The sequence below is a fragment of the Mytilus californianus genome, unplaced genomic scaffold (genome assembly GCF_021869535.1).
Source record: "Mytilus californianus isolate M0D057914Y unplaced genomic scaffold, xbMytCali1.0.p SCAF_8, whole genome shotgun sequence".
Classification (NCBI taxonomy): Eukaryota; Metazoa; Mollusca; class Bivalvia; order Mytilida; family Mytilidae; genus Mytilus; species Mytilus californianus.
In genome coordinates this window covers 68,043,213-68,068,273 of record NW_026262734.1, presented here as the reverse complement: position 1 = coordinate 68,068,273, position 25,061 = coordinate 68,043,213, and the positions used below count along the sequence as shown (strand labels likewise).

Sequence of the window (25,061 nt, the reverse complement as noted above, 5' to 3'; positions counted from 1 at the left end):
TATGTAGGGTGTTAAGTACTAGTACAATTTATAAAATGAGTGCACATTATCAGGATTTTGATTTTCTTAAAATTTTGCACAAATGACAGGTTGTAGAACTTTGTCATTTAAAAAAATAGTTGTTTGTAAGAAGAGAAAATCCCATGCCCTTCCAAAAAAGTTGAATGGTTGGTGTCTTAATAAAATTGAGAATGGAAATGGGAAATGTGTCAAAGAGACAACAACCCGACCATAGAACAGACAACAGCAGAAGTTAATAGTACATTTTTTTTTATAAAGTTATACATGTATATAACTATGAACAATGTGTTGGACCTATCATTTCTTAATTTTTGTCGAACCTGCGACTTTTGTCGCAGAAAGCTTGACAAAGGGATTGTGATCCGGCAGCGGCGTTAGCTAACTTCTTAAAAGCTTAATATTTCAGAAGGTAGAATACCTGGATCCTTCATACTCTGTATAAAGATGCCTTATGTTATGAAGTTTCCGTCTGTCATATGTTCATTGACCTTGACCTCATTTTCATGGTTCAGTGACTACTTGTAAAAAAATTAAAGATTTTTAGTATTCTTAATTTCTCTCTTATTATGAGTAATAGGATGACTATATTTGGTATGTGCATACCTTGCAAGGTCCTCATGCCCATCAGACAGTTTTCATTTGACCTCGACCTCATTTCATGGATCAGTGAACAAGGTTAAGTTTTGTTGGTCAAGTCCATATCTCAGATACTATAAGCAATAGGTCTACTATATTTGGTGTATGGAATGATTGTCAGGGGTACATGTCCAACTGGCAGGTGTCATCTGACCTTGACCTCATTTTCATTGTTCAGTGGTTATAGTTAAGTTTTTGTGTTTTGGTCTGTTTTTTGGCCTACTATGTTTGATGTATGGAATGAGTGTAAGGTGTACATGTCCAACTTGGCAGGTGTCATCTGACCTTGACCTCATTTTCATTGTTCAGTGGTTATAGATAAGTTTTTGTGTTTTGGTCTGTTTTTTGGCCTACTATGTTTGATGTATGGAATGAGTGTAAGGTGTACATGTCCAACTTGGCAGGTGTCATCTGACCTTGACCTCATTTTCATGGTTCATTGTTTAAAGTTAAGTTTTTATACGACCGCAAAAATTAAAATATTTTTGGTCCTATATTGGTATCACGTTGTCTTCGTCGTCAGCGTCGTCCGAAGACAGATGGTTTCCGGATAATAACTTTAGTATAAGTAAATAGAAATCAATATAATTTTAACACAAGGTTTATAACCACATTAGGAAGGTTGGGATTGATTTTGGGGCTATTGTCCCAAAGGTTTAGGAATTAGGGGTCAAAAAAAGGGGCCCAAATAAGCATGTTTGCAGTTTCCAGACAATAACTTGTGTTTAAGTGTATGAATCTCTCTGAAATTATACCACAAGTTTCCATACAACAAAGGGATGGTTATGGGGGGTTATGGCTCAAACCATTTAGCAATTAGGGGCAAAAAAGGGGGAAAACAAGGGTTTTTATGGTTAAAGGACAATTTAGACAATTTAAAAGCAGTGTAAGGGAGGTAATCCAATCCATTTAAAGAATACTGTTGTATATATGTTTAATTACCTCCCTTACACTGCTTGTAAATTATGTATTAAGAAATGATGATTGTCTTGAGGTGATTAGCTGTAAATTTATTTTTAGAAGTTACTATTAATTGATATTAATTTTAACCATGACTGTATGTCATTTTATATTTTAATATTTTATGATGTATTTAAATGAGTAGTAATGGTTGCAAACTCCATTAGAAATTTGAATTGAGATTATTTTTGGAATAAGGGAAAGGGGGAGTTGAAAAAAATTGGGGAGGGAGGGGGGGGGGGGTAAATAAGAATTTGTGGGGTGGCTACAATTTTTCTCATTTCAGATTTCAGAAATTAAAAAGAAAATTTCTTCAAAATATTTTTTTTCTTTTTGGGGGGGGGGGTTAATATTCAAAAGCATAGTGTATTGCACAAAAGCATAATATTGAATATAAATTCAAATCATATAACCAATTTTAAGTTCCTTGACTACAGTTATTCTGTGTCAGAAACCTAGTATGTGTCAAATATTTAATTACAATCCAAATTCAGACCTGTATCAAGCGCGAATATTGTGTCCATTTTTGCCCCAACTGTTCAGGGTTGGACCTCTGCGGTCGTATCCAGCTGCGCTCAGCGAAGCATTTTATTGTGTTTTGGTCTGTTTTTCTTATACTGTATAAAATAAATCAACTATATTTGGTGTATGAAAATATTTTACGATGTACATGTCAGTCATGTTTTATTTGACCTTGACCTCATTTTTACAGTTCATTACTCAATGTTAAGTTTTTGTTTTTGGTCTATTTTTCTAATACTTTTAGCAATAGGTCAACTATATTTGGATTATGGAATGATTGTAAGGTGTACATGTCCAATTGGCAGGTGTCATCTGACCTTGACCTCATTTTCATGGTTCAGTGGTCTAAAAAAGTTAAGGTTTTTAGTTTTGGTCCTTTTTTCTTATACTATATGCAATAGCCTAGGTGAACTATATTTGGTGTATGGAAATATTTTCGGATGTACATGTCTGTCTCGCTGGTTTTATCTGACCTTGACCTGATTTTCATGGTTCATTGCTCAGTGTTAAAATTTGGTGTTTTGGTCTATTTTTGTCCAACTATAAGCAATAGGTCAACTATATTTGGTGTATGGAATGTTTATAAGGTGTTTATGTCTGTGCGCCAGGTATCATATGACCTTAACCCCTTTTATATGGGTCATTGGTCAATGTTAAGTTTTAATGCTGAACTTTGTTTCTTAGAAAATATAAGCAATAGGTCAACTATATTTGGTGTATGGAATGATTGTAAGGCGTATCTGTCTGTCTGGCAGGGTTCATATGACCTTGACCTTATTTTCATGGTTCATAAGTCAATGTTAGTTTTTTTCATTCTTCACTGCCATCTTTAATCACAATAATCAATATCAATGGTATATGACTAAGTTATTTCACTCTTAACCACAGTTATCCAGCATTTCTTCATATAGCAGATAATAACCTATGCAATAGCATTTACTTACAACAGGCGAGACATTTCTGTGTGTCCACTCTTGTTTTTATTGTAATTCAATGATAGTTGTTTTATACTGTCTGAAAATATTTAAACAATTTTGTTTATACCTGTATTTGTCATTTGACATGATATATGTATAAAGATGTATGTTAATAACATAGAACATATTAGTTCTATTGATTTATTTGTTTTGTAGGTTCATTTTTAAATGTGCTTCAAATAAAACATGCATAAGACTCAAGAAACAGAAGAAGATTTTGATTGTAACCCTGATAAGAACACTAAGGTCATGACAGCAACTAGTAACCATGACAACTCACCCGAGGTGAAACTTCCAAGGAGAAAGTCATCAGTATGGGTTCTAGTGAAGAAAAAGATGAGTGTGACAGAGGAAGGGGCAACGCCCATTCAATGGAAAATGATTATTTTGGTATTTGTTTCACTTGTAAGTATAGGTGTGGATTCATTTATTTTCAAGAAAAAGTAGTGAAATTTGTTGGAAATTTAAATTCCTAGATTCCTAACCCTTCTACCCCCACTCATGAATTTTTTTTTATCATGGAATGGTTTCAAAAGTTCACATGTTATCAAAATAAATTTACTGATCTTTAAGAATATATATATAAACATAAACTGCAGTTACTACACACATTTATTAGCAAATGTCAGGAAATATTTGTGATTTCGAAACCCATTGGATAACTTATGTGTTGCTATCTTAGAAATCATGTGTTCATTACTGTAAAGCATATAATTTTCACAAGTGATCTATTTTAAATACAGTGTCTTTCACTAGCAGAAAAAAAAATCTCAAAAACAAATGTTTCGCTATTATGTGAAAATAGAATACTTTCTTATATGATTCGATCAGCAAAGTAAGAAAAAATTCTGAAAATAAATCAGCACAAAGTCCGCTGAAAATAAATCGTCACAAAGTCCACTAGGAAGGACTAAATGCAAAAAAAAATTTGTGAAAATAAGTTGATTCACAGAATATTTCATTGAACATTTAATGGAGTAGGTATTATAAGGCCACTTTTTTTTGCTTTGTGAATTGAAAATCTAAAAGATATATCTTTCAAAAAGCATCCTTGCAATGGTCATGATGCATGAGATACCAATATTAAAATAAGGAGATATAGAATGATAGTCAGTCTTTCAGATATCAGTCTTTTTTAATTTACCTTATACTTTTGCTTTACGGCTTTAAACTTCTTGTTTTTAATGGTTAAGTGTGAAACCTATCTAAATAGCCTGATTTGATATTTAGATTTAAGTAATACCATTTCCATTCTCAATTTTATTACCCAAACAGACATTTTGCATACAAGATTTGTTATTCAAAAAAGCTAGTGTGGGTAAAATATTTGGCTGGGTAAGACAGTGACTTGAAGAATAGAGAATGGCAACATGTGTGTGTAAAATGGCCATACAATATTGTTATCTCATTGACATATACCCCTAATCTAATTCCATTTTAAGTCTATTTACTGATTTTGACATGTCTTATTATTATAAGAAAGAATTGGAAAATATAGTTTTTACATAAGACTTTATTTTATTTCAGTTTGGCAGTGCATTCAGTCTGACATTCCTGTTCCCATTTTTACCTGAAATGGTTTTGGTAAGATATAAACTTTTTACAGGTAATCATATAAAATGTTTTGCCTAAAAAGCAAAATCCATTAGAATCTGAACATTTGATACTTTTCAAGAAAATGTGGAAGGAGAAACTTTATTCAGTTTTCTCTAAACGAAGATATAAATGGGAGATAATTTAAGCAGTAGAACTACTTTATTATGAATCATTGCTCTAGAACTTTCCTGAAATTAGCAATTCATCACAGAAATTTGTATCTTTTGTTAACTCTATATTGAACAATGAAGAGTGATAAGAAAAAAAAAGAAAAAATATTTACAATTTAGAGTCACTTAAAATTTTTTTTAAATCTTTCATTTACTGAAGTTTCACATTAGAAATGAGTGTTTATTTTTTTGTAGTGGTTTGGTTATGAAGAAGAAGACAAGGGATACTATGCTGGATTGATAGCCTCAGCTGTGTTTCTTGGAAGGGCTGTAGGAAGGTAAAACCAATTTCTCTTTTACAAGGAAATATCGTTCTCAGTACATACGACCCTTTTCCGCAATCATCTCAAGAATCTTGAATCCTACTCTCTAAAATTATAATCTAAAGGAAAAGTTCCTGTTTGTTAAGTTGTACATAATACTACAGGGAGATAACTCTAAAAATCAGCTGAACGTTTTAAACACGTTCTATTGTTAAAAAAAGTATTAAGCTTCTCAATGATCAAAATTAGTGTTTGTCAAACTGCTATATATGCAATGAAATTTTTCCAATAAAGTGTGTGGTTCAAGTTTTTTGAAATTTTTATATTTTTGTCAAAGGGTGGGTCTTGAAGAAGTAAATATTTTGTAAAAATTTTATGAAAATTAAATGAGCCAAATTAATTTTAGTCAAGGTGTTTGGTACCACCTTAAGTTGTACATTTTCATATAAAAAATTTAAGATTCATGATCTGTAATTTGTTTTATTAGGATTGCTCACCATGTGAATTCGTAAAAATTGACTTTCAGTTCTCTGTGGCTGTTACACACAGTGCTACTTGATTCTGCACTTGCAACTCTTTTCACAAGAAATCTTATGATTAAAAGAGATTGAAGTTATACTGAAATGTTTATGACTTATGAGTAATTTTACTCATAAGATATTTTGTTAAAAGAGCTGCTGAATTGCAATTTTTTTTTTTTTTATGGTTTTCAAGAAACAAACTTTGAATTTGCTGTCTCAAGTCGACTCTAAAGATTTTTTTGAGATACAAGTGTTGTGCACACTTCGATCAGATTCATATCATTATTTTGATAGTCTCATGCCTTAAGGATGTACTTAGGTGAAATTAAAAAAATCTAGAATTTAAAATTGATACCATAAGCATGATAAGCGAGAAGAGCATTAGTTAAGGAACAAACTAATTTAAAAATATTGATAGATTATGGAGCTCCTTTTTGAGATATTTAATTTAAAAAAAAATGATGGGAAAAGGCTGACTCAGACTTTTACCTTATATTTGCATTGGTATTATTTGGGTCTTAAATCGAAAAAAAAAAAGACATCTAGAATCTGCTTAGATTTTGGTAAATGAACTTTTATGAGCTATTGAAGTCTTATATGAAAAGAAAATTGGGTGTTATGGGGCAAAATATTTTACCCTGTATCGTAGGAAAAAACCAAGGAGTCCAAACATCTGACAAAAATTCCTAAACCTGACCTAAGTACATCCTTAAATCTCATTTTGTAAGTAGTAGTGGCTAGAAATATATTGAAAAGCAGTAAGTCTGAAAGGCACTCTTATGTTTTACCAGACTTTAAAATGTTGATTATACCATATTATTTTCAAGGCATAAGCAACCACCACCCATCAAATTTGATTAAAGGTGTCTTTTAATCTTCCTCATACAAATATTTCTTGAAAACTTAAAATTGAACTAATGGAAAATTTTGTTTCAGCTATTTTTGGGGATGGCTGTCAGACAAGTTTGGAAGAAGGCCAATAATTCTGATTACAGTATTTCTGAATGGATTATTTTCGTTAGCGTTTGGATTTACAGTGAACTTCCCTATGGCTATGATTACCAGATTTCTTACAGGATTAGCTAATGGTAAGAAAATATTGCAATAGGCTCCTTTACCTTCCGAAGGTATATCCAACCCAGGAGTCAGCACTTCTGTGTTGACATAAATTATCATTTATATGGTCATACTTATAAATTAACTGTTTACAAAACTTTGAATTTTTTGTAATACTAAGGGTTTTCTACACCAGGAATATATTACCTTAGCTGTATTTTGCAAAACCTTTTTTTTTTTTGGGTCCTCAAAGCTCTTCAACTTCATACTTTTTGGCCTTTTAACTTTTTTGATTCGAGCGTCACTGATGATTCTTTTGTAGACAAAACATATATCTGGCGTACAAAATTTTTAAATCATGGTATCTCTTAATTGAGCAAAATAGCCTTATTGTGCTGAGGCAGCGTTAAGCAAACATCAATCAACCATTTTTGCAGCAAATATTAAAAAATTTATGAAATCAGTTCTTCAACAAATCACCATATTTTTTCAGGAACTGTGGGTACAGCTAAAACTGTGATATATGAAATTTCCGACAACACTAACCAAGCTGTTGGCATGTCAATATTATCCATGGCATGGGGAGCAGGGCTTATTTTAGGTCCAACTTTTGGAGGTTTGTATATAAGATAAATGAGTCTAATAAACAGCAGCCACTAAAACATGATTTTAAAGAAAGTCTGTGTATTGGTAAGAGGTTTATACCAGAAGCTATCCACATGCTAACCAATTTTTGTCGAGTATGAGCAATTTATTTCGCGAAAGCGAGACATAGCGATCCTAGATTCCGCCGTCGGCGTCGTCAATATTTAGGTTCAGTCTGTGGTTAAAGTTTTTTGGACATCAATAACTTTGTCAAACCTACATGGAATTAGATGAAATTTGGACAGAAGCCTGTTCATGACCAAAATACAGTATCCAGAGCAAAATTTTGAAAATATTTATTTTCATTTTTCTGTGTTTTACTGATAAATGGACTTATTTTTTTTACAGTTAACATTCATATTCAGTCTAAGGTTAAAGTTTTTCAGTCATCAATAACTTTGTCAGACCTTCATGCAATTTGATGAAATTTGGACAGAAGCTTGTTTATGACCAAAATACAGTATCCAGAACAAAATTTTGAAAATATTTATTTTCATTTTTCCGTATTTTACTGATAAAAGGACTTAGTTTTTTTTTACATTTAACAAATAGATACAGTCTGGGGTTAAAGTTTGTTACACATCAAATACTTTGTCAAATCTTCATAGAATTTTATGAAACTTTTTTATGATTAAGAGATAATGTCTAAAACACACTTTTGAAATATATTTTCGTTTTCAGTATTTTTCTGATAGATGGACTTTATTAGCAGTCAACATTTACTGACAGTCTTGGATTAAATTTTTTTGACATGATAAGTTTGTTAACCTTCATTGATTGTTATGAAACATGGACAGAAGCTTAGTATTAAATTGCAAATGTCAAATGACAAAACACCGTGAATGTCTTGCATATAAAGATGTTTTTATGCCCCATTTATGGGCATTATGTTTTTCGGTCTGTCCGTTCGTTCGTTCGTTCGTTCATCCGTCCGTCTGTCCCGCTTCAGGTTAAAGTTTTTGGTCAAGGTAGTTTTTGATGAAGTTGAAGTCAAATCAACTTGAAACTTAGTACACATGCTCCCTATGATATGATCTTCCTAGTTTTAATACCAAATTAGAGTTTTTACCCCAATTTCACGGTCCACTGAACATAGAAAATGATAGTGCAAGTGGGGCATCCGTGTACTATGGACACATTCTTGTTTTGCAATAATATACAATCAGTCTTTAGTACATCATTAATTTATGATTTATAGCATTTTTTCAAAAATAAGTTACACAAACTCTTTATGTATTCACTTCAAAAATTCACAATGAAAGCCAACTGACGTAAAGTATATTTAAAGAAAAAGAGACATACAACATTTGTATACAATATTTGTACATTGTAGGAAAATATAAAACTTATTTGAACGATTTTTTTTACTTCCCAACTACTGAATTTATTTTTGAATGAAAACGACATGACTCAAATGCAGAACTACATTGAGGACCCCAAATTGAACTGTGACAAACTGTCATTTCAATATAATTGTTTGCTGGCAACAAAGGCAAACTACCAGGAGACTATTTATGAATACTATGTATATATATTGCCTTGTGTTATCTGTATACCTGTATTTTAGTAGTAGAAAGGTCTATTGCATGATAAAAAAACAAGAACCTTGCCAAATGTTCAATAAAGATAAGGGAATTTATCTTAACTATACCCCTGCCTTGAAGAATGAGTTATATTGGTTTATGTCCCTCTCCATGATTCTGTCTCTCCGATGGTTGTGTGTGAAATTTTCGTTGAGTTTTTCTCATTCACAGTCACTACAAATCAGAGTTCCTAAAATTAAAACCAAGTTTCATATTGACATGCTTTACCATATGATGAACCTATGTTTTTTTTTTAAATTTTCAAATATAGTTTCTTGAGGTGATGTATCTTAAAATCATGAATTAGCTTTATACTGCAATAGAATGAGAATCTGTACCGACACTCCTTAACATGACCTGGCAAGAATTAAATATTTCTAGGTGATACCTTTTAAATGAGATAAAAATATATCTTGCTTAACATTAGCTGACAAAACATTACACTCTAATCCTACACATGAATTTGACTTCCAGGCCAACTAATCTTTACTCTTCCACATAGATTCCATGTGCTTTGCAAAGAAGCAGCAAATCTCAATTTTAAAGCAGTTTTTGTGTCAGTATACAAGACATATGGATTACTATCTGGTGGCGGCAGCGGCGAGGTAATCTATTTGTATAAAGCTTTATATTTCAGAAGGAAGAAGACCTGGATGCTTCATACCTTGTATGCATATACCTTATGTTACGAAGTTTCCGTCTGTCATATGTCCAATGTCCTTGACCTCATTTTCATGGTTCAGTGACTGCTTGAAAAAAAAATATAGTTTTTATCTCATGTAAATTTCTCACTTATTATGAGTAATAGGATAACTATATTTGGTATATGGATTCCTTGCAACATCTTTATGTCCGTTAGATAGAGTTCACCTGACCTCGACCTCATTTCATGGATCACTGATCAAGGTTAAAGTAACATGATTAGGTTGGTTTCTCAGATATTATAAGCAGTAGGTCAACTACATGTGGTGTATGGAATGATTGTAAGGGGTACATGTCAGTCTGGTAGGTTTCATCTGACCTTGACCTCATATTCATGGTTTATTGGTCAATGTTGAGTTTTTGTGTTTTGGTCTGTTTTTTAAGTACTAAGAGCAATAGGTCAACTATATCTGGTGTATGGAATAACTGTAAGGTGTACATGTCTGTCTGACAGGATTTATCTAACCTTGACCTCATTGTCATGGATCTTTAAAAATGTTAAGTTTATCTGATACTTGTTGTTACAACCTTTATCTTTAAGACTTTCAACATAGAATCAATGGTCAGTAAAGCAGGCGAGACATTTAAGCGTGTGCACTCTTGTTTAGACCTAGTCAGTGATGAAACCAACAACTTCTTGCATTTGAGACTTGTGTGCTACCACTAGACTACCAAGGCTGTTAAGCTGATAATGAAGTCTTTAGTATGTGATTAAAATAAGCACATAATATTTGTTTTCAGGTTTACTAGCAAATCCAGTTGAGGAATATCCATCAGTGTTTGGTGGATCAGAGTTCCTGAAAGAATTTCCATACCTGTTACCAGGGTTACTTGTATTTATAGTATGCACTTTAGTGACTATTGTGGAATTCTTTGCATTAGAAGAAACTTTACATAGCAAGTATGTATACTGTATATAACATCAAACTTTTAGTTCATTTCCTATATAAAGCTTGGATTGAAAACTTTGAGAGACTGTTCTTTTTTTCACATTTAAATGTGTATAAAGCAGGAGTTCAAAATTAATTTTAGAGTAATAACAGAGGTGGTTCAGGACTATTGGGACTTATAAAACAAAAGTCAAAAGTCCATCTTCAAAAAAGAAAGGTATGTTGTTAAGACTTATTGACAGGAATGGAAGGTCCAGGACTTTTGAAATTTCAAATAAAAGGTCCACTTTTGATATTCAAAGATCAGATACTTTAGACCTCAACTGATTTAAACCCTTGGAAAGATGTAGTGTGAATATATCACTGTCATTATTAGCTTTCTTGCCCCATTTTTGCCATGTAAGCTATTACTGTCATGTTGTTTCTATTGTCATCGTTAAACTTTTTGGTAAATCTCCAACCTTGACCCCAATTATGGCCTGCTGACCTATAAGCTGATTTCACTATAAATAGAATATTGGGATTAAATGCATATGATTGTCAAATATTTTCTAAGGTTATTCAACTGATATGAATGAAATTTTGTTGAAATGGTTATCAAATATACTATAGTGTTATTTTACCAAGAGCTTTGTCATACTTCTGAATATAGCATGACCTTGTTTATTATGCTACAAATGTTAATAATACTATTTTTGTAAACATTGTTTGAATTGCATATATTTTCAGAAGAGAAAATTTAGAACTCACCATAGAGGAAAGAAAATTAAACACTCTTGATATTAATCCAGATGAAGATATTACAATCTTAGTTGATGATGAGGAGGATAAAAAATCTTTACAAAGTTTTTCTAGTCAGAAAATTCCCAAAATATCTATGTCCGTTGAAAATCTTCATTTAGAAAATGAAGCTGCATATTTTCACACTCAGTATAGTGCTCTTTCCAAAGAGTCTCTCAACAGAGATAAAAAACATATCAATGAAACAGATTCAGTTACAGAAGACCAAGAACACAGCACACTGCTACAAGACAGCGGTCTTAAAAGTAGGATAAACAATGGACATTCAACGTCTTCATTTGTGAAGCGGACTAATTCCTTAAATGGTTCATGCCATGCTGATTCCACAAGATCTTTAAATGGTTCTTGCCATTATAGTTCTAAAAATAGCATTCAATCATCTCCAAAGAACTGTTGTAATGGACATGAAATAGTTGAATTTTCAATGAAAGAAATTGAAGAGAAAAAGACAAGAAATGTTTTTGTGAGATGCTGTAAGGTGATTGGAGAGATGTCTTTATTTAGACTTTTAAGGTAAGCATAGAAAGATTATGGCACAAATTAATTGGTTTTTACACAATCTCCTTTTAAAGATCAGGAAGTCTTCCATGAGCATGAAATAATGTTTTAAATTGTAGCAGAGGGAAAAATATCTTCATGTTGTCTTCTTCTGATTAAATTTGATTGGATAATTCAGCTAGGCATGTTTTTTTCAAAAACCTAAAAATATTTGTTAATAATTTTATATGATTGATTGATGTTTGCTGAACATCCAGTGACAAATATTTCATGCGTGTTCAGAACGAAATGAATATATTAGACAATTCGTTATTTGTGGTATATATATGATGTGTGCAAGTTGTAATTTGTACAGAATTTTTGTTTTAATATATTATTATTTTGCAAACATCTTGAGCTGAAGTTGTACCCCTGGCTTTAAAAATGTTAAGGTTCGAGCATTCTTGTTGAAGTAAATCCATTTTAAATGTGTACAGAATTTTTGTACAAATATCAGTTTTTCAATTGGATGAAACTAGCACATTGTCTATGTAATATATAATGCTTAAGCCAATCAGAAGGCAATTATTTTTATATTTCAGTCAATCAGATATCAGACATCCAGTATTTTTGTATACAATTTTTTCCTTTGCTGTGATTGGTTATGAAGAAATTTTTACAGTTTGGTGCTCAACAGATCCTTTGTTAGGTATGTGACCCTTGTATAACCTTTGCAAATCATAATTATTTTGAATCGATGGAATACAATCTTTTTCAAAGGTTAATAGAACAGTTGTAATATGGCCCTATTCCAGAAAAAAATTGTCTTACATCCTCAAACAATGTTTTTGTATTCATTATGAACAATTTTAAAAATGACATTTGGATATCTAAGGAGGTGATTACTAAACTTTTTTTCAAACATCATAGATAGCTCCAAAACAAGTGTACTACAGAAAAAAAAAATGATATTAGGGTTTGTTCATGTGATTTTATGAAAATATTATACATTCAAAATTTAACCTGAATATTTATTTGCTGTTATCATCACCAATTCAAATTATAAGATATCAAAATTAATTTAATGCACAATGTAAACAACATTTATTACTCTTTAGCGGTTCTTGTTTTATGCAAGATATAACTATAGTGATGATCATTTGTGAGTTAATAGTATCTACATACAATTCTGATATTTTAGATGGTTTGGGATTTAACCCAGGAGAAATAGGAACTGTTCTTGGTTTGTCAGCAGTACCACTTCTATTACTTAATGCATATGTTTTTCCATGGTGTGCTCGAAGGTTTGGCATTAAAAAGGTAAGTTGTAGATCAAATAAAAAAGGTAATTCTTTGGTGGGGGCCTCAGTGACAATGTGGTCTAAGTAGTTGGTCAATAGACTGACATCCCTGATTTTGTGAGTTGGAACCCTGCTTGTGGTGAGATTCTGATCTTATCTGTCAAGGCTTGCCAGTTTTCAAGCAGAAGGTCAATGTTTTTCTTTTGGTACTCTTGCTTCCTCCACTAATATAAACTCCTGTCATGATATAGCAAAGGTCCCTAAATGGGTGAATCATTAACAAACAAAAAACAAACATTTTCCTGCTTATCTCTTTTTTTTTGATAAATTATATTAATGATGTAATTATTTCTATATTTTAAATTGACCCTCTTTGCAATAGAATCAATGGAAAAAAGATTTTTTTAAACGAAGTTTGATGCCAAAATTGTTATTATTCTATTAAAGTAATAATTAAACCAATAAGTTTTGTCCAGGACTTCAAAAGTGAACACGAGTATGGTGATACTTGCTTCCAACTATGACTGTGTTTGTACATGTTGTATGAAGTGTGCTTTATAGCTGACTGAAAAATTGAAAACTTTTAGCCATTCACTTTAAATTCAGAAATTATTGCGTGCATTTATAATTACGATTTTTGAAAAGAGAACGAAAATGCGAGATTAATTATTTCTGGAAAATCGGCATACATTATATATAAGGGATATCAGAATGTGAGTTCTTATTATTGCAATACTCACCCGGTTGCATTATTCGCATAAAAAAAACCTCACAATAATTTCTGAATTTACAGTACTTCAGTTGCACAGTCACTATGTATATGTATGAATAAAAGAAGAATGTGGGCTGTACTTCAAGGAGACAGCAAACCAACGACAACAAAACGCCAAAAGTCAACGAGGTTAAAATGCAATCATCAACAAAGAAACGTGCGATTATAGAAATTAGAAGATGTGTTACGATTGTCATGAGACATCTCTCCACCAGAGACCAAATGATGTAGAAGCTTAGCAATTATTCCTCAACCTACAGCCTTCAACAATGAGCAAAAACCCATACCGCATAACAAGCTATAAAAGGCTCCGAAATGACAAAAGTAAAATAATTTAAATGAGAAAACAGCCTGATTTAAGTACAAAACATTAAACGAAACAAAGTTTTCTTCTAGAGCATTGATTTTTACATCCCAAATAGGTCAAGATAAGAGATTTTGGCGAAATATGACAAAATCGGCCTGATTTCAACCAAATTTAGGACCAGGAAACATAGAGCGAAGGCGTTGACAAACTAAATATTCAAGTAAGACTTGTAAAATGTCTTTACAAACATAATTTTAAAAGATCTTTTTTGTCAACGTATGCGCTCTATGTTTCCTGTCCAATAATCAATGGAAATTTACCCATTGTCATTGATTTTTTCATGGAAAATCAAAAAGTGCTATTTATGACTTCATGAATAAAACGCAGGAACGTATATTTTCAACAAAAAGGCTTATTTCCTATCTAGTCACTGTATTAGCTATGATTTATTGTGATATTGGTCAATAAATCCCAATTTGAAATTTAAGCTAAAAAAAGGGGACCATTTTTGGGCCTTAACGAACCTACTCCTTTGTCCGCAACAAAATAGCACAATAGTGCTGAAAGTGGCATTAAACACCAATCAATTAATCAATCAAATTGTGTGACTGCATGCTTATTGTAAAAGGCTATCATAACCTGTAGATGTTCATTTTTTATGTGCCTCATGACTTCTTTTATTGGATTGCAAAAAATATCCTTTTGATATGTATAGTGATGGTCATTAATGATTCATTTCTATTATAGACTTTCCTAGGAGGTTCTATGATTATGATGGTTCTCACAGCAGTACAACCAGTAGCACATTTATTATATGACAGGTAATTATAAATACATTATGTAGTCATATGTTCAGATAGGCCATTTTTTCAGACAAGCATCCATACAGGCCATTTTTTCAAGACAAGCATCTAGATGGGTCATTATTTTTTTGACAAAAGTCCAGATGGGCCAGTTTTTTTTTTTAAGACCAAAGTTCAGATATGCCATTTTTTCCAGACAAAAGTTCAGATGGGCTATTTTTCCAGTACTACATTAAGACAGAAAAAACCAAAGTAAAATCTCATTAATTTGACATTGAAAATAGTTTACACCATTAAATATGTTATATTTGTTTATAAGTGTTCAAATTATATTCAAAAGAATAGGTCACTCCTCAACCTGATAAGAGATTTGCATGGATTTAGATTCACAACTAATATCAAATTTAACCTATAGTCAAGGAGATTAGTGATCTCAGGTGCTCAGGAAGGGTAAGCAGATCCTGCTCCACATGTGGCACCTGTCTTGTTGCTCATGTTAGTACAAACCCGGTATTAAGTCTAATTGAAAATTTAATTTGTGTATATGTATATATTATTGTGAATGTTAAACAACATACAATAATGCAAGATTAATTAATGATCTTCCTTTACATGTGGTAGAAGAGTATTATCTTCAAACTAAAGTGTGCATCTTACTTATTATGTTCATTAATGATTATGTTGCATTTTTACTTTTAAAATATATTTTGCATTATTTTCTGAGTTTACAGTATTGTGGATTACTTATTATTTGTGGGGAACTAATTTTCATGTATGTTGGGCTATAGGCATGATAGGTGAACAATGAATTAAAGTGCTAAAAAAAAAAGTTACAAATTTTCTGTAGGTTTTCATACAGAATTTGTCAAAACCATGAAATGAATTACTGTAATTCAGTAATTATTGGGAGGTTTTTATTGTCGAGCCTTCGACTTTTGTCGAAAAAGCGAGACATAGCGATCCTACATTCCGTTGTCGGTGTCGTCGTTGTTGTCGTCGGCGATCATAAGATAATATTCAAAAGTAAATTTTGTAAAAAAAAAAATCCATTTTTTCCATATTTTACTTATAAATGGACTTAGTTTTTCTTCCAGTTAACATTACATACAGTCAGCAGTTAAAGTTTTTAAAACATTTATTAGATTCATAAACTATCCTGGATTTTTACCAAACTTGGACAGAAGCTACTTACAATCAAAAGATAGTATAGAGAGGAATATTTTTATTAATTTTTTTCCTCATTTTTGTTGAGCCTTTGATTAATAGCAAAAGTAGGCGAGACACTGGTTTATGGGAATAATGGGACTGGTTGAGTATTGCAATAGTAAACACTCACATTCTGATATCTGATACATATTTTCCTGAAATCACAATAATTATCTCACATTTTGTTATTTCTTCTCAAAATCGCAATAATATCTAAATTTACAGTATCCATGAACAAAATAAACGCAATAATATCTAAATTTACAGTATCCATAAACAAAATAAAATTTCCTCAATACACAAAAAAAAAAGTACAAAAATTAATTGAATTTACAGTGAATATATATAATATATATATGTTAAATCTGCAAATTTGTGGAAGCAAATTTTTGTTCTTCCCCTGCCGGGATTCAAAATCCTGCAATTGAGGTATCGTGACAACACCGCCTGCAATGTGTCCGGCGTTCTAGACCACTCAGTCACCTAGACTGAACTAAAATTCAGCTTTTGGTGGCCTAGTGTTACCTTTCCTTGTCAGTAGAATCTAAGAGTTGTAACAGATACATATATAATTTTGCAGACGACCAGAGTTATGGGCCTCCTTGTTAGTTATCATTCTGCCGTTAAAGATAGCTGTAAGTTGTTGTTTCACAGCTACAGCAATATTTGTGAACAATTCTGTAGAGCCTAGTGAGGCAGGAGCAGTCAATGGTATCGCCATGACAGCCACAGCTATAGGAAGGTATGTTTTTTGTCTTTTAATTCTTGTATTGCTAGTTCAGCATTATTTGTGAATTGGTATGTTAACATAAAAAAAAAAGGGGTTTTGAATGGTGTCATCACATGCGTTGGGTTGGAAACAGGAATGTGTCAAAGAGACAACAACTCGACTGAACATAGAGAAGTTCTAGCTCGGACACGCACTCCATTGTCTTGTTTGTTATAAGAGCATAAAGCTGAAGCACAGGGAGACACTCTACTGTCTCAACACGGCACTGAAGACAAATGCTGTAAAAAATAAAACTGAGAATGAAAACGGGGAATGTGTCAAAGAGACAACAACCCGACTGAACATAGAGAAGTTCTTGCTGAGACAGACACTCCATTATCTTGTATATTATATAGAAATACAACACGTTTTTGTTTTAGTTCCATACTAATATTGACCAGAATTTAAAATGATAATAGATTTGTAATGAGTTTACTTCAATCACAGTCATTGCTTTAATAAAGTACATTATTATTTGATTTATTTTTTTTTGTAGGACTTTGGCCCCAACAGTAGGAGGAAGCATATTTGCCTGGTCCATCAGCTATGGTGCCAAACATCTTGGTCCACCATTTGATGTCAGCCTTTCCTTCTTTTTCATGTCTCTGTGTTGCTTTATTACTATAATCAGTGCTGTTACCTTACCAGAGAGACTGACAAGACAAAAGAAATGAGAAGATGAACAAATTATGAACTGGAATATTGATGTATTGAAGAAAAGAGGAAGTATTACAGAAAAATAGGGGAATAATATTCTAACATGAAAGGGATTTCAAGACATGTGTACTTTTAAAACAGCAAGATCATTAAATCTATACTACTAAAATAAAGAGGTCCAATTTGTTAGCCGGCATGATGTAAAAACGACGGATCAAAGAAATCAACTTTATATGTAATTAATATAGGACAATAGTGTTGTTTAAAAATTACACCATTCCAGGCCCTTTTGTTTTCAACATAATTAATATTACCAATAATTAACAACTTCTGGGTCGAATCTGATACCGATACCAATGGTCTATGTCACATGTAGTTTTCGGTATTTACCAATTACCTTCTGTAAATCCCTCCTCTATTCTTCCAGTAGTTGTTTTATATCTGTTAAATAATAGTTCACTATAGAACACTATTTAACAAGTCTGTTTTCTTCCACCTCAATACCACTAATAATGTGGGTTAACTAGTTAGAAAATTAAATTTAGTTTATAGTAAGTTTATTGTAGTAAGTAAACCAGGACGGTTTCAAACAGAAAAATCCAGGCTAAAAATAAGGCATAGGTTCTTTAATTCAGTTGGGACCTGCGATATCGCAGGTGTATTCTAGTAGACCACAAAAAAAAAGAAGAATAGAATAACAGGAATTACTTAGATATATTTGAAATTCAAGTACTACTGTACACAGAAAAAAATGTGCATGGCAATAGACGTACATGTATTTACGTCTGTCTCAGAATAACCTTCTGACATCATGCAACAATCACTTTTAAATTATGACCAAGTGTTTTTATTTGTGATACAACATTATGCTGCTTTTGCAGGAACCTGTGTAACTTTTTATTGGCTGACAAATTTTTATTTAAGTGTAAATAGGTCTATTGATTTAAAAAAAAATTGACACCAACTGAAATAAATGAATCTTAAGTTTGCTTAAATTTAACACAGTTATAATGTGATCATTGATTTGGCTGTGTGTCAAGTGTTTGAATGTTGTATTAACCATGACATATGTCTCAAGAGGAAGATGATTTATTAACATTACTATGGGAGTATATATATATATTTATATACTGTAGATTCATTTGTATTTGTGGATAGTGAAAAAATTTCTATTTTCATGGATATTTGATTTTGTGATTTTGCTAATGTCTGCAAACAAGCCTATAATTATAGATTATCGTTGGTTATCTCAACGAGATTGATTTTCTCGCTTGAGCTGGTAGGGTGAAAGCGAGAAAAGCAATCGATTTGAGATTACCAATGATAATCTGTTTATCGCTATTTTACCTATGAAGACGTTGTTAATTTCCTTGCGAAAATTGATATCCCACGAATAATAATGTATCAACAGTACATGATATGAAAAGTGCAATAATATTCAAGCATGATTTATGGAGTTAACTTTTTGATGAGACTGTGTTCAATAGGAAAATGTATTGTAATTATTTGAGTGTTAATATATTATTATATATATATATTAAATATATTGGATATAATCTTATTGTCATTGGTGCGTTGTTGATGTTTATCTATATTCTTAATTAACTTAAAAATGAGTAATTTATGTGAATTATGGTTATTAATCAATGTTGTATTTTAGTACAGAAATTAAGGTTTATAGTTATATACATGTACACAATGATTTCCATACATTGTTACATTACATATTTTTTCATATAAATTATTTCATTGGTTTGGATGCTGTCAGCTGACTTTAGTAAAATTTAAATATTTGATTGGCCCCTTATGATTGATCTCTTTGTAATAAAACAGTGACAGGCTTTTGTATTGGTCAATATATCATTAAATCCATAAATGATTTATGATTATAATAAATAACAATGAAAAAGAAAACTTAACTGAGGTCATATCTGTCAACTCATGAAATTGGAAAATTAGGTCATAACCTGAAATGGACTGAAAAAATTAGGTCTAAACCTGAAATGGATTGAAAAAATTAGGTTTTTACTTCTGATGGTTGAACCTTTTGCTGATTCAAGAAGCATATATGTATTGTGATCCTAGCTTACTTTTATACATCAATTATATCTGTGACTCCTCTATTACTACAAACTTTAAGTAAATTTTAGCCCCTAATAGCATGAATAACGTTATCGGCAACGCCTACTTTATTTTTTTATCAAATTATTTTCTGAAGTTTCCTATAAGGGATATGAGAGGTAAGCTCAGCTTGCTGATTTTTTTATTTTTCTATTTTGTTGAAAAATAAAGTAAATTTATGACTGTGGATTCATGTATTTTTGACTTATTTTTCGTGGGTACCAATTTTCGTGGATTGAGAATTCTTGCATACATTAATATTTGATTTCGTGGTTTTGCCAAAGTCTGCATACATTTCTATATATAGATATAAGAAGATGTGGTATGAGTGCCAATGAGACAACTCTCCATCCAAGTCAAAATTTATAAAAGTAAACCATTATAGGTCAAAGTACTGTCTTTAATACGGAGCCTTGGCTCACACCAAACAGCACACTATAAAGGGCCCCAAAAACTACTAGTGTAAAACCATTCAAACGGGAAAACCAATGATCTAATCTATATAAAAAACGAGAAACGAGAAACACTTATGAACCACATCAACAAACGACAACTACTGAACATCAGATTCCTGACTTAGTAATTCTCTGAATATTTGAAGTTGTGGTTCTACTGTACACTGTTACCTACGAAATCCCCAAAAATTGGTATCCAACGAATAAACGTGAATCACAGTATCAAAATAAATACCTCAATAGAAATTAAAGTACACAGGAACAGAAATTAAAGAACACAGGAAAAGTAACTGTATCAATTAAATATTGACATTTCGATTGAGAACATGATATTTTATAACTTTTATTTTGATCCTATTGACTGCAATCATGCATGATAACCTTTATTCTAACTTCAATGAATGAAAATATGTATTGTGACTTTTATTTTCACTCCATTTAATCAAAAAATATATGATAACGGGTGACATTTTATATTTCTAGTCATTACATAACCATTAGATGACATAATCAGTATCTGGGTTGAAGTCCTTTTAGTAACCTCATAGAATATGTTGATATACAATTATGCCTATGGCTTAAAACAATAACCTTCAATAATTCTTTACTTGTATAAATTTTGTATTGAAAATGAACCTATAAAAACCAAATAACGTTTACATTCATTTTATTCAAAATGTTTTGATCAAAATATGTCAAGATTTTATACATGTATTCTGTGTTGATCAGTTTTTATATATTTAAGTCTTGTATAAACTGAATGTTTATTTCTAGTTTTGCTAAAGTAGTTCAGTGCTTGTTGAATTTTTTTTTAATCTTTTATCACTTGTCTCAAATAGTTATTGCCTTTTTTTTTTGGTTATTTTGTTTGTTTTTTATATTTTTATTATGATATGTAAACTGCATATTGTTTTGTAAAATATATTAGTTTTAATATCAATGTATTGTATGACACTAATGACTAGTAATTTATTACTTATCTTAAGTTTATAATGAAAGTGATTGGGATGAAATTTTACCAGCAAGCCATATCAGCATTTTGAGGAAAACTTAATTGTGTTTGGCCATCCTTCAGTATTCTCTTTTAATTTTACTTTTAATTTTGCTTTTCTATATATTGTGACAATTTTCTTGATATTTAATGTATTTTGTTAGTTAATATGTACAAGGGTAGTTGTTTTCATTTTTATCTGAATGTGGGAGTTCAGTGTATTTGTAAACTGAAACTTGATCATTTATTGTCTGGCGACGAAACTTATGTCTCAGTATGGAAGACATAGGGATGTTAAAACGGCGGCTGGCAGCAGTGTAAACTATTTGCATAAAGCATTATATATAAGATAGTAGAAGACCTGATTGCTTCATATCCTGTATATAGATGCTTCATGTTATGAATTTTCCTTCTGATCTATGTTTTTTGTTCTCATTTTCATGGCTAAGCGACTGCTTGAAAAAACTTTTTTTTGTCATGTAAATTTCCCGCTTATTATGCATAATAAATTTAGGCCATTCAAAAAAATGCCTATTTTCTCAGGCCACTTTTTTAAAATATGGATGAGAAGGGAGGCCTTTTTCCTTTTTTTTTTCAGAAGAAGAAAGTCTTTCTTTTTTTAAAGAAATTTCATCAAATCCACTGCTTCAGCTGTCTAGATATATCTTATCAATCATGGTCTGCTTACCCACCTAGGGCACAAATGAGTATTTTCAAGATGAAGAACTCTTGGTATGAGTTTTGATAAACTAGATATACCTGTTTCAGCAAAAAATGTTCATGACCTGAAAATTGACATATTTTAATATGGGTCACTAATCCTATTTCTCAGGAAATGTCCATCCATTTGGACTTCCTTGTCCATTTTTTAAGGAAAAAATCAATTCTGATAAGTTACTTTCTGAGGAAAAGTTGAATATGATGCACCATATGCATGGCATCAAAACTTTGCTCGTATGTGAGATTTGGTAAGGAAATTAAAATCATCTCGCTCCACTCTATGATGTCTAGTCAATGTTAAATAATTAACAGCCTCAATAGAAATGTAACTTTTACATTTTCGTCAAGCGCACATACGACTCTGTTAAGTTATTCATAAATACAAAATCATTATCGGACCTGATATGAAAAAATGCCGGTTTTTTATGAAAATAAAAATCGTTGTTGCAGGAGTGTTTTTAGGAATGCGACGGGGCCTGAAATCTAGTTTTTTTTGTTTTTGTGGCCATATATAATAATAATATTTGGTATATGGAATCCTTGCAAGGTCTACATGTCTGTCAGGCAGTGTTTGCTTGACCTTTAACTTATTTGTTTTTAAGATACAGGGAATAGTTCAAATATATTTGGTTTATGGAATGATTGAACAGTGTTTATGTCTGTCTGTCAGGTATTATCTGACCTTGACCTCATTTTCATGGTTTATTGGTCAATGTTACATTTCCATAGTTAGTCTTTGTCTCCCATACTAAAAGCAATACTGAATAGGCCATCTATATTTGTGTGTGGGAAGATTGAAAGTTGTACTGGGTCTATCTGACCTTGATCTCATTTAAATTGATCATTGATAATGTTAGGTTTATGTGATACTTTTAATAAAACCTTTTATCTTCAAATCTATTAGCCCAAAATCAATCAGGACCAGTAAAGCAGGCAAGACATTTCTGTGTGTCCACTCTTTTTTTAAAATCCAGTATAGCAAAAATTGGATTATAATAAAACAACAACACCTTAACATGAATTATTTTTTTCAAATAATGACAAAACTACATTATGGTGACAGGTTGCCGTCCTATATAATATGCCAAATATAAATCCCTTTTTACATTAGATAATGAAAAATAGAAGCTATATTTTTATTCCAATAGAAGAAAACCATCCATAAGAATATATCAAAATGTTGTTTTATGTGTGAGAGAATGATACTGTTTTATTTTCATGTCTATTTCCTTGTATACCAAATATTCCTGAAGTATTTGGGTAAGGTTTTAACCTGATGCACAAAACATTAACTTGCAGTCTTCTAAAATTAAACCAATTTCTGGCTGGTTTTCTTTATAGGCTTAATTTTTTACCTTCTTTCCTTACTCGCTTTTTGTTCTGGTTGTTTTTTCATTGTAACTAATATGTTATTACTGTATGGAAGAAATATTTGTCATTACATGATGTATTTTTTATGGTTTTATATGCCAAAACCTTAATTTTTTTTAGAATAAATGATAAAATTTTATGTAATCTATATTTTGTTATCTAATTAACTAATTGGTTGTTATGAATCATGTTCAGGGATTACCGTATGTGTTTTGTTAAATCAGTATCTTTTTTTGTGCAAGTTAAGTATGTGTTCATTGTTAAGTTTCCTGGTGATATTTCAGTTTAATATAAACATTCTATGTTGAAGTTCTGTTGTCATGAGTTGTCAACAACAACAAAAACCAAAAGATGTTGTAGTTCTGTTGTCATGAATTTTCAAAAACAAAAAAACAACAAAATGTTGTAGTTCTGTTGTCATGAATTTTCAAAAACAAAAAAACAACAAAAAGTTGTAGTTCTGTTGTCATGAGTTGTCATCAACAACAAAAACAACAATACTTACCCTCTAAAAATAAAGTATTGTTGTTGTTATGTTGTCTATTATTTTATGAATTCAATAAATGGTATTTAGATTTCTGTTCGAGTCAGATTCATAATTTTCACTTTTGCTATGTGATTTTAAACCATTGGTGCTTTATGAACTGCCATGATTTGAAAAAAAAAGAACCAAACATATATTTTTATAAATAAATACCTCTTTATTAATCAAAAAATAATTGAGGATTTTTTATTTTCTGTACTTTATTATTTTGATTAATCCCTGATCATTCAGAAGCATTAGTACATAAAAGGTCAACAATAACACTGTTTACATGACGGAGTTGTTATTTATTGAGGTTATGTTATGTATTGTTGTATTGATATATTTTATTTTGCAAAATGCTACTGAGGCTTTTTTAAAAGTAAATTACCAATTAAAATTTTATAAAAAAGCTAGCTATGTTAGTCTTTGATTTAAATCCTAGTCAGAACTTTACTAATGGATAAACACAGAATGAACAACAAAAAAAGGTTCTCTTATTAAACATTTGCATATCCAAATGAATAGCAAAAAAACTGCAGTTTTTGTGATGTAAAATTCCATCGTGCATATCATAGGAATAAAACGAGAAGTGTGGTATGCATCAGTGAGACAGCAACCCAACTACACATAAAACACAAAAAACCTTAATAGGTCAAATAATAAAAAATAAGGAGGTGAGGTATGATTGCCAGTGAGACAAATGTCCACCAAAGTTCAAATAAAGTGGATGTAAGCAATTATAGGCAACCATACAGCCTTCAACAATGAGAACAAGAATATGTCCATAGTACACGGATGCCCCACTCACACTTTCATTTTCTATGTTCAGTGGACTGTGAAATTGGAGTCAAAACTCTAATTTGGCATTAAAACTAGAAAGATCATATCATAGGGAACATGTGTACTAAATTTCAAGTTGATCGGACTTCCAACTTCATCAAAAACTACCTTGACCAAAATCTTTAATCTGAAGCAGGACAGACGGACGAACGGACGGATGGATGAACTAACGGACGCACAGATTGAAAAACATAATGCCCCTCTACTATCATAGGTGGGGCATAAAAACCCATACCGTATAGTCGTTTATAAAAGGCCCCAACATGAAAAATATGAAACAATTAAATTACGAAAAACAAATATGACAGACATGAACCAACGACACCCACTGAACTACAGGCTCCTGACTTGAGACAGGCACATAAAGAATGTGGCGGGGCTAAACATGTTTGTGAGCGCTCA

General features: G+C 31.4%; 1 protein-coding gene across 1 annotated transcript in view; it reads left to right on the top strand.

Annotated features, from left to right (window-relative positions):
• Positions 1–24,232, top strand: part of LOC127713003 (uncharacterized) — a 36,604-nt gene extending 12,372 nt beyond the window's left edge. Inside the window, exons 2-13 of the mRNA XM_052219592.1 lie at positions 3,273–3,521; positions 4,644–4,700; positions 5,078–5,160; positions 6,603–6,754; positions 7,216–7,338; positions 10,394–10,553; positions 11,272–11,856; positions 12,423–12,529; positions 13,022–13,140; positions 14,948–15,021; positions 16,790–16,951; positions 17,475–24,232. Coding sequence (XP_052075552.1) covers positions 3,303–3,521; positions 4,644–4,700; positions 5,078–5,160; positions 6,603–6,754; positions 7,216–7,338; positions 10,394–10,553; positions 11,272–11,856; positions 12,423–12,529; positions 13,022–13,140; positions 14,948–15,021; positions 16,790–16,951; positions 17,475–17,652 — 2,019 coding nt within the window. The 5' untranslated portion in view covers positions 3,273–3,302 and the 3' untranslated portion in view covers positions 17,653–24,232. The remainder of the gene's footprint in view (positions 1–3,272; positions 3,522–4,643; positions 4,701–5,077; positions 5,161–6,602; positions 6,755–7,215; positions 7,339–10,393; positions 10,554–11,271; positions 11,857–12,422; positions 12,530–13,021; positions 13,141–14,947; positions 15,022–16,789; positions 16,952–17,474) is intronic.
• Positions 24,233–25,061: the final 829 nt, after the last annotated feature.